Source organism: Paralichthys olivaceus, chromosome 7 (genome assembly GCF_024713975.1).
Source record: "Paralichthys olivaceus isolate ysfri-2021 chromosome 7, ASM2471397v2, whole genome shotgun sequence".
Taxonomy (NCBI): domain Eukaryota; kingdom Metazoa; phylum Chordata; class Actinopteri; order Pleuronectiformes; family Paralichthyidae; genus Paralichthys; species Paralichthys olivaceus.
In genome coordinates, this window is record NC_091099.1 from 22608489 (window position 1) to 22624997 (window position 16509).

Genomic DNA, 16509 nt, shown 5'->3' on the forward strand with positions numbered 1-16509 from the left:
ATTTATAATTTTTCATTTAGACTGAAAATGACTTTAAGTCAAGACTGACTCTTGAATTTGTAAATATTAAAAATATATTAGTATTCATAGTCTTTGGAGAGCTGGTTGTATTTTAGTTGTATGTGTAGATACAGTATGTGTACGACAAACGTGTAAATCCAAGTAAACATGAGGAAACAGCTCCTTCAACAGGTTTTACTTCTTTATTTGACAGAACTTTTCACAGCTTACATATTAATTATCTGAATGGTAATTTGAACCAGTGCAGTCAATGTAAAACAAAGACCACATATTCTGCAGCTTTGTTAAGACACTGACTTAAGCCTCGGTCTCAAACATCTTCTTTCTGCCATCCATGCCAGCTTTGTCTTCAATGTTTTTACGCCAGTCGCCGACGTCACGCAGTTCTTTATCCTGAAACCCCAAGACAACAGGAAATGGATCAGGACCAGGTGGTTTAATGAAACATGACTTTACTTAACTCAACAAATCAGAAATTATATTCGTTAATTATTAATTATATATTATAAGAATCAAATGTACACTATCTGGTCGAGGCTGGACATCTGGACCTACCTGAATCAAGCTTAATAAACATGATTAATGGAAGAAGTTATAGTGGTATATAGTAGATATAGATTAGGTGAAAAATAAGTGCAAGCCTTTGGTTCAAAAGGGTTGTACTTAGTCTTTTAATGAATCGTGGGTGTGTTCTGGTGTGTGGGTGTCTGACAGCCACTCGTTATTTAAGATGGCTTCTAATCATCACAGAATGTTTGCGTCACAGCAAAATAAATCACTGATTGCAAGTTGGACAGTGTGCAGAAGGTTTTGTTCCCTGTGTTCTGGAGGATAATGAATAAATCAGATGGACATTCTCAGCTACTGACTTCAGTGCACATGACCACACCTCATTTTACAACCAACACACCCATGGGTGCTAAGATGGGAGCAAGCATTTTCGCTATTTAAATATTTGTGCTGGACAAGAAAATGAGAACAGAGTCAGTCCGAAACTAGCAGAGGAAGTTGCGTTGTGCTCTGCCTCGCTCTGTGCTAGTTAGATAGCCAATATTAACCTTGCAACACATTTACACTGCACATGTGAATGAGTCCAGCCAGCTCCTCACCTCCTCTTTCACCTCCTTCTTGACCTGCTTCAGGTTGGCCCTCAGGTCCAGGTTGACTGTGTGTTTGGAGCCCAGCAGAGCTTTCAGCATGGCGTCAGCAGACATACGCACTTTCCTCAGGACAGGCTTCTTGAATTTGCCCATCAGGTCCTGAACCTTGATCTTCAGGTCATCGATCTAGAAGGTAGAAAGTGGTAAGGGACAACCAGTTGCAAAATGAAGCCATGATTCACTACGAACAGAGCAGTAGGCCTACAGCTAAGCAGAAAATACTAAATATAATACTACTGGCCTTTAGCCATGTTTGCAAACACAGCACACGTTCTATGCTCTCCCCCAAGGGGCACATGACGACATCAGCGATACTCAGCAGTAACTCCAGCTATGCAGCTATGCTACCCGAACTTGCGATGCTACCGCTCACCCCACACCCACCCTTGGGAAAGAGCTTGAGTTCGCGTGAACATGGCTCCAGGCAGGAGGATATCAGAGGACATTTAGACTACATGACGTGTAAATGACGCCTTTTCGAGTCGAATTTGAATGTCGGAGCTTATGGACACTTGGAGCAGTATGAAAGTATTTTATGTCTTTTTCTGTTTTTTTCGATTTGAAGAAGTGGTCCCAGTTACTTGTTAATTGTGTTGGATGAACACCATTTACCCCTGAGACTCCAAAAGTGTTCTGTGGACTCAAACACACACCCCTCTATCTGCATAGTGGCGAGTAGATAACAAGTGAATTTCTCTGTGAACTATTCCTTTAAGATGGGTTATAGGGTCATTCAAATCTATAGCACACCTCAGCAGTTTCCGCTTTAGTTTCCTTTTTATTCTGCCTGTTGTCTTGTTTCCTCTTTTATTTTGTCTAGTTTCAGGTCACTTCACTTCCTGATCCTCCTGTGTTTCCCTCTGTCCTGTTATTTTGAGCATGATTCTGTCTCAGTGTCTGTGTGTTGTGTCTCTGGCCAGTGTGATATAACCCCCCACAGGGAGCATTACTATTCCTTAATCACTCTATTCAAAATTTCCCAGAACTCCACACACATTTTTATTATTAAGGGCACAGCTAATTCAGGTTCAGTGTATTGCTCAAGGACATTTCGACACGGGGACAGGAGGAGCTGGGGATCGAAACAACAACCTTACGATTGGTGAACGACCTCCTGGACTAAACCACTGAAGGTTCTGCAGGATTTATGATGTCAAATGATTTATTAATGATTATAATTTACCTCCTTGTCGGACTTGTTGACTTTCACCTCCAGGTTGTATCGCTCCTCATCGATCACGTCGATCTTGTGGTGGATCTCCCTGCACAGCTCCTGAACACAAACATCAACAACATGTCTTTTTTCAGAACATACAAGACAACATTGTAAATATTCATTTTTGCCATAAGAGTTTGACGATAAGTTGCTAACCACCAGCAGATGTTAGGGACAGGGACATGGTCAGTTGTGTACCTTAGCGTCAGTGCGTGCTATGATCTTTTAACTACAAGACACCCTCTGCGAAGGCAGGACCATCACGTACTGATCAGACCTGGGTGTACTTAACATCTTTGGGCCCAGTTGGTGTCTGTCCTCCTTAAAAGTTAACCACTACATCAACTAAATCTGATCAGTGACAGCTGCACCTGGTTATTTGTTAACATCACATCATCTTACGGAGTAGCAGAGCCTTTCCAAGGCACGGTGGTGTGGTGGTTTGTACCACTGCCTCACAGCTAGAAGGTTTCTGTCTTGAATTCCATTTGGCCGGGGTCTCTCTGTGTGGAGTTTGCATGTTCTCTCTGTGATAGTGTGGGATTAGATTTTAATTGGAGAGTCTAATTTTACCCTGAATGTGAATGGATGTTTGTCTCTGAATACGTTGGCCCTGTGATACGCTGGCGACCTGCTCTCGCTCAGTGTCAGCTGTGATCGGCTCCAGCCCCCCCGTGACCCTCAAAGGAGAAGTGGTTTATTTCATCTTCTGTACTCACAAAATGATTTCAGTCAATATTGTGAACCGAGTATCATAAGTCAACTATCAAGTGACTGATTATTACAGGACTCACAAGACGGGGTTCACCCCCACCACATGAATGTGTTTAATGTGTAATCATGTGTTGCTGTGAGTTTCTGTGCGTTGGTGTGTCACGTGCCTGCAGCTCCTGCATGCTCCTGGGCATGGACACAGGAGGACAGTTCTCAGCCATGTACCTCCCCCTCTCCTCCTCTTGCTCCCTCTCCTCCTCCTCCAGCAAACCTTTGGCGATGGACAGCATCAAACTCTGCAGAGGAAACACCCCGATAACGTGAAAACATGAAGGCACATCCAGTATTGTTGATGCAAAAAAAAACTAATTTAATCAATTTGTGAAAAAAATGCAAAAGTTTTTCTGGCAACCAATTTGCCATTTACGGAGCCCAGAAGGGTCATGATGAGAATATTTCTGGGGATTCATTTGTTTTGAGTTATCTTTCAATATTTTTTGTATTTCTTCTGAGGCATACCTAATGGGGTGAGCCTCGGAATGAACCTGTATGGGCACAAGACCAAACTAATGTAGCTTGGTTATGGTGGTCACTAGATTAGGTCACAGCTAGTCTGTGATTAATATGGTCCAATGTTTGATAAATGATATTGTTCTACAGTCAATGAAAGTCATGACAGTGTCCGAACATGACCCACACCTAATGCAGATAATGACAGCTGCACTGAGTTTGTGTTTCTGTCTCTGGTAAACATAGTTATTTCTTTTTTTCCCCGATTACAGACATGTGCAGTGTAAAAAATCAGCCCAACCAATCAGATTCTCAGAGTTCTCTCCAGGAGGAAACAGTACAGTAACCTGCAGGAAGCTGTCTGATCCAATCAGAACCAGTTACTGTTCTCAGGACAACTGTGTGGATATAGATGACATTTCATGATAGGAACAGTAACCTACTGCAAGATAAAGCAAAACATATTGCCTACAAAACTATTGGGAGGTAACGCAAAACATTTAGAAGGAAAGCAAAAGTGATCCTCAAAAATATTTGGATGTGACCCTGCGGGGCTCCTTAGCAGATGTCCTCTGCTTTGCTTCCCAAAACACTGCACAACAAACAATGTTATAACAAAGACTTTTACCTTTATATGATGCTTGCGACTCGAAGACATTTTTTTTCTGAGGAGAAACAACAGTCACAATGTTATTGTGATTCATATAAAAGATTTTGTATTCATAAATATATAAACAAACTTGACTCTTGAAAATTACTTCTTATTGGAAATGTTTTCCGAAAATATTTCAGAATTGTTTTAAAAGAGATGAGATATTTTGCACTCAAACACTTATGGAATATGGAGAATCATGTTTGAAGTGAGCTTATAATGACGAGCTAAATCTAAAGAACTTGAATATATGAATAAGACCAGAGTTACTTACTCTGCCATGTTGATGTTTGTTTGGCTTCAAACCCTGCACAAAAACACAATGTTCCACTGAAAGGTGAAGACAGACGACTGCAGACATGTGAAACTTTCATAAGTGGTTATTTATCAGGAAAAGTTATTAACGCAAGCAGGGAAACAGGACACGAGATGAATGTGGGGTCAGACTGAGGAGGAACAGGACTGGAATCCCGCTGTCCAGTCTCTGGGGGATAATGACTCCACTCAGAGGAAACCCAACACTGGCTCCAGGCTCAGTGGTCAGCCTTGAGTGAGGAAAAACCCTCTTGTCTAAATTAGGGCAAAGATCTGGGGTCCAGTTGTCTCCCATCCCTTGCATCCCTGTCTGTCTTCTAGAAGATTATAAGAAACACCTGATACCTCCTCTGTTGCTACAAACATCTCAGCCATTAGACATCTTCTAAAATAGAGAACAGATCAGACAGAAAACAGAACTGAGGGCTCGTAGATATTTAACTAAATGTCTAAAAGATGTCTCAGCCATGATTTCAGGTTTTAGTTTTCAATATGTAAAAACTTTAAGGTTATAGTTATATTTTGGTCCTGAACCAAGAAAATGTGTCTGATCTGGTATTTCTCTTATAATTGTTTTGAATAAAACACAGAAGGGATCAGGAGCGGCTCAGGCTGATACTGTTTCATCAAATAATTACAGAAGCAGCACTAAACCTGACTGCAGATCAGTGGAAACAGGTTTTGTTTCTCTTTCAACATTGTGTGAATCTAAATTTCAAATAACAGAGAAAAGAAAGTTCAGAAATAGATTAGGCTTTATATCACCAACACAATCCATCACAAAAAACAAAGCTGGCTCTGATCCTGCAGATCCAGGCCTTTAACACCGAGTGCCAATACTTGTAATGTCAGGTGCAATATTTCTCATACGACACTGTTTGAGTCTTGATTTTTAACAGAATAATGAAGGAATGATGAGAAATGGTTCAGGATTTAAGTAGCTGATCAAAGTAACAGACTTGAGACAAGAACTGATCCTGCAGATCGACAGTCAAAATCCCCAGTAAAAACCATAGCAGCTCAATGGACACATTTTCTCGTTAGCCACAACAACAGATCCAGTCCCTACAAAAATGTTTTGACATTATATGACTGATTTAGTGTATGTTAAGGGTTCAAATTATGCTTTATTGTTATAATTCAATTATTTCACATTTTATATTGGATTTATATGCATTTTTTAGACTACTATCACTGTATAGTTCTACAGACTATATATAAATATATATATAGTCTAAATCATTTTTATTAACAACAGGAAGAAATTCAGGAAGAAACCTGGAGAAAAATAGCGATAGTAATATGTTAACATAAAGTGATGATTCTAATTCTGATGTTGTGTCTTGAGATCATGAAAAAACATTTAAGTCTGTACTTTTAATGAATATATAATAGATCAATTTGCATGTTGCAATATATATATTTCCATAATTAAATACATTAAAGCATATATATCTTTCCTTGATATTGAAATGTGACATCAATATTCATTGCAGATTATTGCAAAATGTTATGTTATTAAATGTGATCAAACATGAAGACAGATCAATTTATCAATATGACATAACATCTATTCAAACTGTTTGTGATGACAGCAATAAACACTGGGACTATCACTTTCCAACTGTAGAGTCAATTTTCACCAACACACCTCACCACTGACCTTAGGCTATTAATGTTAAAGTAAAAACATCATCACCTTCATCCTACAGTCACAGATTCTAAAGAGCTGGATTATTTTTCAATTCAGTTTAAACATCCAAAGCAACAAACACATACATTCACAACAACTGGATCAACAACTTTTCATAAGAATCAAATACGTGCTAAGAAATCAGCTGCAGCAGAGAAAAGACAAAGATCTCTTACCTTGTGGCCAAAGATGGAAATGGAGCGGAGCAACAGATGTGGGCAGCAGCTCCGTGTTGGAACTATACGTTGGTATATATTGTATTCCCCAAAAGCAAAGGAAACCCCAGCTTTCTCTTTATGGAAGTAGATTTTCTCATAGACCAATGGGCTCACCAGCAGTTATTATATCTGGCCTCCCCTCTGCTCTTAAATCTCCTCCCTATCTGACCATTATAAATAACCCCCAGCCTTCTGATTGTTTTACTGATTGCATTATTTTCCCCGGAGCCCCAAAAGGAAAGTGCTCACAGAAGGAGAAGGTAAAATGAAGAGAACTAGAAGGAGATATTTGTCAATGCACCAAATATGATCAAATATGAACACTGTTATAGGCTTGCTGTTAAGGGAAGGATGACTGTGAGGCAGTTTTTAAGTGAAGGAAACCAGGGAACAGCAGTGATGAAAGTTGAGGAGACAGCAGGTGGGAGGGAGTGGAGTTTCTAGACGGTCATTTAAGACACGCTTAATGGAGGCTATTAAGAAGCTGTTAACAGGAGCTGCCAGGGAAGGAGGGAAAGTGAGAGGAGGGAGACACGACAGGGAGAGACTCTCTGAACCAAGATCACTCGGGATTTTTCTGCAGGAAGAACACAGTAGGAAAGGGCAGGAGGAGTATAATTTTGAGATTCACAATAATGCAGAAGTTGCATTCACTAAAAACAGTGTACTCTATTTATGATGTAAAAATATAGTACATTAAATATATTTTTCCATTCTTTACGTGATAATATATTAGCTGCTCCAAGCAAGAGAACAAAGTAGGAAAAGAAATGACTTGGCTACTGTATTGACTGGTAATAAACTAAAATCAAATTTATTGTAATCAGTGCCTGGAAACAGATACAACAGGTGTTTTCTGGCTTTGCAGTCAACCCCAGAACAACAGCTGAGTACATATCTTTCTTTAATATTTCAACAGTACAAATTATATGTGACTTAAGAAACATGACATGAGAAATACATTGTTTCACATTTCTGAACATCATATTCATTGAGAACATTCTGGGCCACTGAGAAATCACCTGAGAGAATGAGTAAGAAAACCTATTCAGTTTGATATGATGACTGTGACTTGAAATATGCCGACACTCAGTCTACTACAGTGGGCATCAATAACATCGAGAAATATACCGTCTCCTGTCTCACGTCCTGCATTAGTAAAACACCAGTACTGTACACTAATGAATAGCAATTATATTACAGCAAGGACCATTTTACACAGATAATCATGTTTATACTTTTCTGTTTTGGCCCAAATAAAACATCAAAAAATATTCAACATTGTACAACATATTAAGAGAAGAAAAAGTCATACAAAGTGTGCAAATGTCACCGTACGGTCACGAGACAACTTCAAATCAAGGCACCATACTTTTAGTTTCCACTCCTACCACACCGCTCACATCAAGACTGGACTGTGCTGCATACAACTGTCCTGTACAACTGATTCTCACTGAGGCTGCCCAAGTAAGCACATGGAAAAAAAAAAACTGAAATACAAAAAAAGAAAAGCCAATGGCAACATTTTAGCCTTCATTTTACTATTTGCATAACTTTCATTTCTCAGAAAGGTTTTCTAGGAGTGTTTGTTCCCCAATTATTAATATGTTGGTCACTCAGCTTGATTTATCTTTACTGGCTGATGAAATGAAATGAAAACTGATGAAAATATGATCCATCACTTTACCCGGAACAGACCACTAGCAAATTAATTTAGAGCCGCGACTGGACCAACTGATAGTAAGCAAAAAAAATATCCGTTACTTAAACCTTTGGTGGTTTATACTTGTGCTAAATTTTGATGATGGAGCTTCACATTTCAGACTGATACATCTTGTAACCACTGAATTAAACTGCCAGCGAACCTGACTAACTTTCAGCTGCTTGGTTGAATTGTTGTACTCAGCGTAGATAATAGTTTTCAGTGATGAGGATAAAAATTTTAGCCTTTAGATTGAACCATTTGCAAACTACAACCAAACATAGCTAATGAACTGAAGCTTTTCTTTTTGGAAATCACTTTCTGCAACTGGTTGCAATGTATATAACTATGCAAATATCTGCATAGTAGGGTCATATTAGCATCCACAGCAGCAAACCAAGCTGCACTTTACCCTCTCTTAAAGTGCACCTTCAAATGACAGAATGGCAATAGATCATATTAGAAACTGAACAGAAGAAGATCAATATTTTCCGCTGTAATTAATGACACAAAATAAACCAGCATGCATTGGGGAAAAGCAGGTGGGACGGGAACCAGTGCAGATATTGTTAGAGCACAACCTAATGGAGCTAACCTAGTTAGTTACCAAGTTACAAAAAGTACCATTTCAAATATGTCATCATTCCTGTATGTTTGCCTTGATCTACTTGTGTTAGTTATACCAGAATCATCTAGTTGACATAGGACACAATCTGTAAACATTGGGGATGTCAATGATAACAGGAAGGCATCAATTGATGTGATGGTCACTTTTGTACTAAAACAGCAATTTGGCTGATGTGGAAGAACATCAGGGTATCAGTTAACAGACCAGGTACTAACCTCCATCCTGAGTCATCCGAGAATGAACTCTCAGTATCTTTACTCTAGTCAGTGTTTCCGATATACGGACATGGGGTCACTGCCACAATATAAATATTTGCCTCCACATGTTTTGTCAAATGGATAAATCTTATTTAACAGCTGAGGCATTTTACTGCCAGGTGTGGACAGATGTACTGAGAGCTGACCAATTGGGATCAGATCTCTCAGGACGGATGTTAACACCAGGTCTGAGCAGGGTGAAAACAGGGCAGATATCAAAGCTCACTTTCCTCAGTACTGACTCAGCTGTGTCATGTATCCAGTTTGGGAACAAGTGCTGAACCTAGATGATTAATCAAGTAGCTGATATAAAGAGGATAAATCAGCTGCAGTTTCAATGATTGAGTGATGTTTTAAGTAATTAATCAAAAACATTCTCCAATGTGAGGATATGCTGCTTTTCCTTTTTCTGTCTCTGTCAGTTGAATATTTTGGGGTTTGGGCAAAACAAGACCTCGTGAAGACGTCAACTAAAACCGTGAAGAACATGAGTTTTCACCTTCATCTGATATTTGACAGATTTAAATGATCAATCATTTGAAGAATAACAGATACAATTATGTAATTTTTATATTATTTGTCACCTTGGTAGACCGTGGTCAAATCATTCGTCTATAATCAGACAAACTGATGATCATGAACTGCTTTTTAATCAAACACTTTAATTGAACAATTATCTTAATGTGATTATTCTAATAGGTGGGTAAACACGCCAACTGTCAAACTCCCAGTTGATATTGAAAAATAATAATTCAAACAATATTTAAATAAAAATCAATACTTGCATTGAACAACCCTGTGAGTAGTGCAAAAATCCTCTCTTGCAGTTTAAACCCTGAATCACAGTTCAGTGGCACTGAAACACTAATACTGAAAATCTACAGAGATGCACGACACCCAGCCTCACCGCATACACTGAAGTTCAAATTTACAAAGCCACAGTTTGAGCACCACCAGAGATTAAATCAAACAAACTGTGGCTAAAAATGGGGCTACAGTCTTCCTCACGGAGGAGAGGTCGAACCGTTCATCTTCCATCAAGTATGACCTCGGAAAAACAAAAGAAAACAGCATGAAAATGTCACAAACAACAGAAGCTTTACATTTAAATCAGGTGTCCGTGTGCAAAGTTCCCTCTTGCGATAGAAGCAGATAAATCAATGTAATCCAGTCAGTGGTGATGGATCCAATGGTCCTCTGTTCTTCAGAGTGGCAGCTTTGTTTCAACAGGGTCAGAAACAAACTTTTTTTAACCCACCCACAATGGCTTCGAACAACGATTTCACCAGCTTAACATTATTTTGGAAGAAAAACAAAGTTCCAAACAAATGATATCCAGGTACCTGCTTCTCCTTCAGATCTTTGTGTAAAAAATCTATATAAAACTGATCTAAGTTCACACCTGTCATTTCTAAAAATGCATCTTGGGCGGCCACTTGTGTTTCAGCTTCACATTGGAATTTGATTTAAATCAGTGTGTAGAGTTTAACTGCTTTTAAAATACAGTTCAGGCTCAACAGCTATTGAGCAACATAGGAAGTCTAGAGTTTTACAGATAAATTAAAGGTTCTCTGTGGAGATTTGACCACCAGTGGTGCTATAGAGTAAAGTTTTGATGAACAGGTCCAGTTGTCTTTATCTCATGCTCTACTTGTAATGCAAAATTGTAGTTCATTTAAACCAAACTTTACCACTGATTTGGTGAAAAACTTAACTGTTTCCGACACAGTTCACAGGCACCTTTTAAAATGTTTGAATGTCATCATGTCCACCAGTGTTTTGTTGAGTTATCAAGGCTGGAACACCCTATTTCTTAAACCCCCCCCCCACCTGAAGTGGCAGCAGAAACGGAGAAGCATCACAGCACTGGCATTGTTTTCACATTGTTGTTGATAAAGATATTGACTGCAGCCATTTAAAAGGAATCAAGGTGCCAGGACGGGAGCAAATTAACACTTCACTTTCCTGCTGATATGTGGTTGGACCATATGTTCTGCAAGTACAGAGGGATCAGTTTGATTTGTTTTTCCTGCCTTCTCACATAAAGGTATCTTTCTTTGCAAGGCTTTATATGCAAGTTGTCTTAGCAACATACACATTACACATTTATTATCTGGCAATTTTCCACCACATTTTGGCCATTGATACTTTCATATAATTCACAGCCCTTAATGCCCAAAGGCAGGAACATTATAAGGGAGTAAATAACCCAGGTACAAAATCCTAAATAGGATGTCTGTGATGCCAAAGTTGACGGTTGTATGATCCATGTCTTGCCCTTTCCACAACAGTCAATTGTCAAACATAGCAAGCCAATTGTGTTGAAGTTCACTATTGTTTCAACTGATGGCAGTAGCAGATCCAGGACTTCTTCATTGCAATATCATACCAATCAACAACCATATTCATGGATATGTAGAAAAACTTTGTTTGATGCATCAATTGTATTTTTGGGGCATGCTTAACCTAATCTGTTGTTATCAGCAGTTGTTTATGTGCCAGTGACCATTCATTTAGATAGGTGGCTGGTCTTGCTGGCAGAGGAACTAGACTGTCCCAATTCGAAGGCAAAGATGGCTCCACTGGGAGAGTCCTTCCCAGTTCAATATATTCTGACTCATTTGGCTTACGTGATTAACTGTTTTCAAAGAGGTAATGGCGGCAAAATGCAAGGTGAAAACATCAGAATTTATTTTTAAATACAAGTAAATAACTGTTTTAGTTGCATATTTTCAAAGTGTAGCTTTATTTAATAAACATAATGTTATGATTTTCAGAAACCCAAAGGGCAATTCCACACCTGTAACAGTGTTTCTGTGCATCAAAACTCACCAACTAAAATTCTGTATCCGTTAGGTTGCAACTAATAGACTGATATTGGTCTTTGCAACTGTTGTGAACATATTACCAGACCATATATGCCACATAAAGCTAACCAAGACGCATTTTATTTCCAGGTGTGAACTTGGCCGAGGACTCATCTGATGAGTAATTTCCCACCCTGTACTAGAATGACATCAATAATCTCCTGAGATCTCCCATTAATAATTTCCCCTGATAGAAAACACCACCATGACGGCATGGCACAAAACCGGAGCAGGACTATATCAACTATACAGCCAACTCTATTACATTGTGATACCACGAAGCTGTATACATTACAGTGAAGTCTATTGCGTCTCCTGTTCTGTGAGAGGGGAGGAATAACGGCCAGGTCACATTTATAGGTTTGAAGAGGAAATACATCAAATTCATACGTTTTACAGTCACTGAACTCAGGTGAGGACAATAACATCCAGTGGACCAGTTGAAGAGTCGACAGGGCGAAGTACAACTGCCCTTGATTGTTTTTAGGAAAATATTTTATACCATAAGCAGCAGCTGAGCATGTTTGAAAGTGAGTCAGGTCCACGCCACTTTGCGTGAGATGGCCTGTTTAAAGCACTCAGGGTTGACGTTGCCCCCAGGCCGCAGCGCCCTCTCCAGGCTCACCAGCACATTCTGGTGACATTCCCTGATGTTGACCGGGTACTTGGCCCTCAGCAGCTCGTAGGCGGCAATCAGCCTCATGTTCTGCTTCACCATCAGGTACTGGATGATACACGTCGGTGCCAAGGAGAAGCCGTCCCGACAGTGGACCAGGACACGCTTCCTCTTCTCTGTGGAGGCGTCAATGCATTCGTTGATGTCCTCGAAGCAGCGCTGTTTCAGGGCCGGACCGTCACCCAAAGCGTCCGGCACGTCTCCAATGTCTACCTTGAGGCGAGACCAGCTGTGACGGGCGCCGCGGGTGCAGGTGCAGGGTATGAGGCTGAGGCTGGGCCCCGGTTCTCCTGGCAAGCTGCTCATATCTATGATGCTGTCAATGTTGTTGCGGCACAGGGTGCGTCCATTGTATGCCGCATTCAGGTTGCCAACATAGATGTAGTCCGTCACCTTGGAGATGACGGGTTCAGAGTACTGGAAGTGTTCAGGGCCACTGGGTTTAGGCTCAGGTGTGTCGGGGCCCCTGGCTCCTGCCGGACCCGTGGCAGCTCTCCTGCTGTAGTTGCGCAACTTCTTGGAACCAGAACGGGACGGCGGGTTGGAGTCAGACTCAGAACTGCTGTTCCAGGGCGGAGAGAAGAGAGAGAAGCGGCTGGAGGATTTGCTTTTGTTGAGGATCTCCACTGGACTGGACAGGCTGGAGCTGGATGCTGTGGTGGAAGCTGAGGCACAGAACAGGGATGCTCGCTCTAGAGAGCCTGTGCTGCTGGCAGCTCCTGCACTGTGGGCCTGCTCCATCTGCAAGAAACACACACACCTGACATCTACTCAACTACAACAAAAAAGTTGAGTTCCTCAGGCTTTTCTAGTCCCTGAACTAGTCCTGACATTTTGATCGACCTCACTACAGAGGACATATCAAGTTGTCACATGAAAGAGAGTAATGCACACTTTTATCTTCATGTGCTTTGAATAGGATTTGGTCGAAGAAAAAAATGTATCTAAGATTTCGTATGAGAAATATTTATAATCTAATGGGCGCAAAAAAGTCATATTAAGAGGATAAAGCTGTAATTGAATGAGAAAAGTAATATTACACAGAATTAAGTTATTTATTGAGAAAAAAGTTATAATATTACAAGACTAAAGTTAATCTGGCATGTAGCAGTTGCATGCTGTGTGATGTTTGAATGTACCTGAGCTTTGAGGTTATTCTTCCACTCCTGCGTCTCCAGAGCTTTGAAGCGGCCGCTGCTGTCGGAGGAGACCGACACGCAGAGGGGCCGGTGAGCTCTGGGGGGGAGCTGGGGGGTAAGGGCCACGGGGATGGGCCTCGCATCGGTGTGCTCGGTCCTACTCATCATCAGATTTGGACAGGAGCCTGAAACACAGGAGAAATATTAGAGCCAGGTATGTGGTTGTACTTTGTTGTCAGTGGGTCAGTGCCACTGATGAACCAGATTTTATGAAGCAACACTCTTTGACTCTTATTTGAAGAAAAACAGCTTTGACTGGAGCAAGACTATATCAACTATACAACCAATACTATTACATTGTGATACCACAGAGCTGTATATCACATTTATAGGTTTGAAGAGGAAATACATCAAATACATATACGTTTTACAGTCACTGAACTCAGGTGAGGACAATAACATCCAGTGGACCATTCGACTGCCCTTGATTGTTTTTAGGAAAATATTTTATACCATAAGCAGCAGCTGAGCATGTTGGAAAGTGAGTCAGGTCCACGCCACTTTGCGTGAGATGGCCCGTTTTAAAGCACTCAGGGTTGACGTTGCCCACAGGCTCGCAGCTCGGGAGTAAAAAGTAAATCTGCCTACTTGATTCATTTTTTAGACAATTTTGCCATCTCAACTGGACATTTAAGTTTATTCTTGTCTATTCTAATAGTGAGAAATCCATCCGCTCATGTTGACCGTTTTACTTTTAAGGAAATATTTTAACTAATTTATTCATACTGGGTGCTGCCTGAAGTTGAGTTTAGTTGCTGCATAAGACAACTTACAGGCGTTGGTGTATGCCATGTCCTAAATTTTTTTTAAAACAAGAATGAAATGTAATAATTATTTTTACTAGATGCGCTTGATATAAAAAACATTTAAAGAACAGTTACACCCTCCGTCACTAACCCCTCAAGTGAAGTTAAGCAGGTTAGAGGTGTGTTAAATTCTCACTACTATTAAAAGTTATGTAATATTGTGGTGTGGGCTCATACAGACAGATTTCTAGTATTTACTTTTGACTGTGCTAATCAGTTTATTGATTTTGCAATGTACTGACAGATGAAGTACCGTTTCATAAAGATGATTAGATGAATGTCTAAAGCTCAAAGTACATTGAGAACCTCAGCAGGTTTAGCTGCCAGTAGTATATTCTTGCTGATGCTAAGCTCTGTGTCTTCAATAAGACAAGCACGGTTACAACATAAATTTAGATTCATCATAATCAAGCAGCAGCAGCCCTGTTCATACCTCTGCCTGCACATAACAATCTAAAGCATCAGAGATAGCAGCATTTTCTAAATGCAGAGATGGAAATCAGACTATTTCCATGGAGGGTTTCACTTACTAGCACATTCTGAGCAGGTGATGGACTGAATCTGCAGCGTGTTTTGGGTTTTAAACAGACCGTGAAGAGTCCTGGCTATACCTGTGAACAAGAGGTCACCTTGTTGTCAACATAACAAACCCATGCGGCTGCTTGGAAGCGGTGACAGTGAGAATTTGCTTGCACAGAAGTAAAAAAAAACAAAAAAACACCGGCCTTACCGATCCCTCCATTCTGTTTGCGGAGCACTTTCTTATCCAGCAGCTTGTGCGCACTCAGATCTTTGTCCCACTCTTCCTCGGCTTCCATGTTCCGCCTCCTGCATACAGAGGCACAAAAACCGGGCTCAGGCGGCCCGTCATCTTTGGGAAGCCGGGCAACACTTCAGCTCCATGGGACGGACGTGACTTCAGCTGCGGGCGGCGTGGACGGACGCTGCTGCTAGCATCACCGGCTAAGTTAGCCGCTAGCAGCAGCCTGCTAGCTAGCTTACTGTCCTGCGGGTCTCATGTTAAAGGGCTGATGGAGACTCTGACCGTCGGTTATTCCTGCTCCCGAACCGCGGCAGACTAACGGGTGCACACCGGGGGACGGAGCGAACATGTGGACGCTTTCGCTAAAAAAAAAAAAAAAAAATGCTAAGCGTTAGCGAGCTAGCCGCTGCTGGTTAGCACCGCCGCTTGCTGCTCGTGTACGGGCGCTGCAGCTCATGACGCCCCGACTACAACTACATGTTGTGCGTGTCAGCGGCTAGCATGGCTGCGTGTCGGCGGATAACGTTGCTGACACCACCGTGGTGACAGTCTCCACGGAGCTCCGGTGACTAATTAGCTAGTGAGCAGCTCAGCTAGCCGAGCGGCTTCACCGCTCACAGAGCCAGGCAGCGGGTTGACCCCGAGTGCAGCCTTCCAGGTTGTTGAAACCCAATCTGACGACAGACAGTGTCGAGCAACCAGATGAGGTGATAAGTCGATGAAATGAGGTGAGAGGAGACGGGGGTGGGGGGGTGGTGGAAGGGGAGAGGAACATGTGGGAGCTGGGAGAAGAAAAGTACCTGGAAGACTAAACTGAGCAGATCAAAAACATGGGGGTTCAGACTCACTTGATGAATGCACCGTCGTGTCTCATTAGGGCGGGACTGGCCACTTATCAATGAATTAACTTTAACAACCAGCGCAAGCTCTCCAGTGATTCTCATCCTAACAAATCTATTTTACTCGTAATTAAAACCGTTTATTTCTTTGTCTAATGTTTAGCAAGTACAAATTACAAAAAATATTAGTTTTACTGAAAAAGCAATATCTTGGAAATAGACAGTGGCCACCTAATTGTATTATTGTAATAATACAAAAGCAACTAATTTCAT

General features: G+C 41.0%; 1 protein-coding gene across 3 annotated transcripts; it reads right to left on the reverse strand.

Moving 5' to 3' along the window:
• Window positions 1-184: 184 nt before the first annotated feature.
• LOC109624385 (troponin I, fast skeletal muscle-like) lies at window positions 185-16125 on the reverse strand. 3 transcript variants are annotated; one of them, XM_020078997.2, is made up of 7 exons: window positions 6458-6922; window positions 4548-4580; window positions 4250-4286; window positions 3279-3407; window positions 2365-2454; window positions 1131-1307; window positions 185-414 (listed from the first exon to the last, which is right to left on the reverse strand). In XM_020078997.2, exons 2-7 carry the CDS (start codon window positions 4553-4555, stop codon window positions 319-321), a joined length of 537 nt encoding a protein of 178 aa, XP_019934556.1. In that variant the 5' UTR covers window positions 4556-4580; window positions 6458-6922; the 3' UTR covers window positions 185-318. The 3 variants fall into 3 exon arrangements, 1 of the variants encoding a protein (XP_019934556.1); XR_011243548.1 differs by lacking the exons at window positions 185-414; window positions 1131-1307; window positions 2365-2454; window positions 3279-3407; window positions 4250-4286 and adding exons at window positions 13769-13953; window positions 15165-15245; window positions 15365-16125 and having other exon boundaries at window positions 6458-13370; XR_011243549.1 differs by lacking the exons at window positions 185-414; window positions 1131-1307; window positions 2365-2454; window positions 3279-3407; window positions 4250-4286 and adding exons at window positions 13769-13953; window positions 15365-16125 and having other exon boundaries at window positions 6458-13370.
• Window positions 16126-16509: the final 384 nt, after the last annotated feature.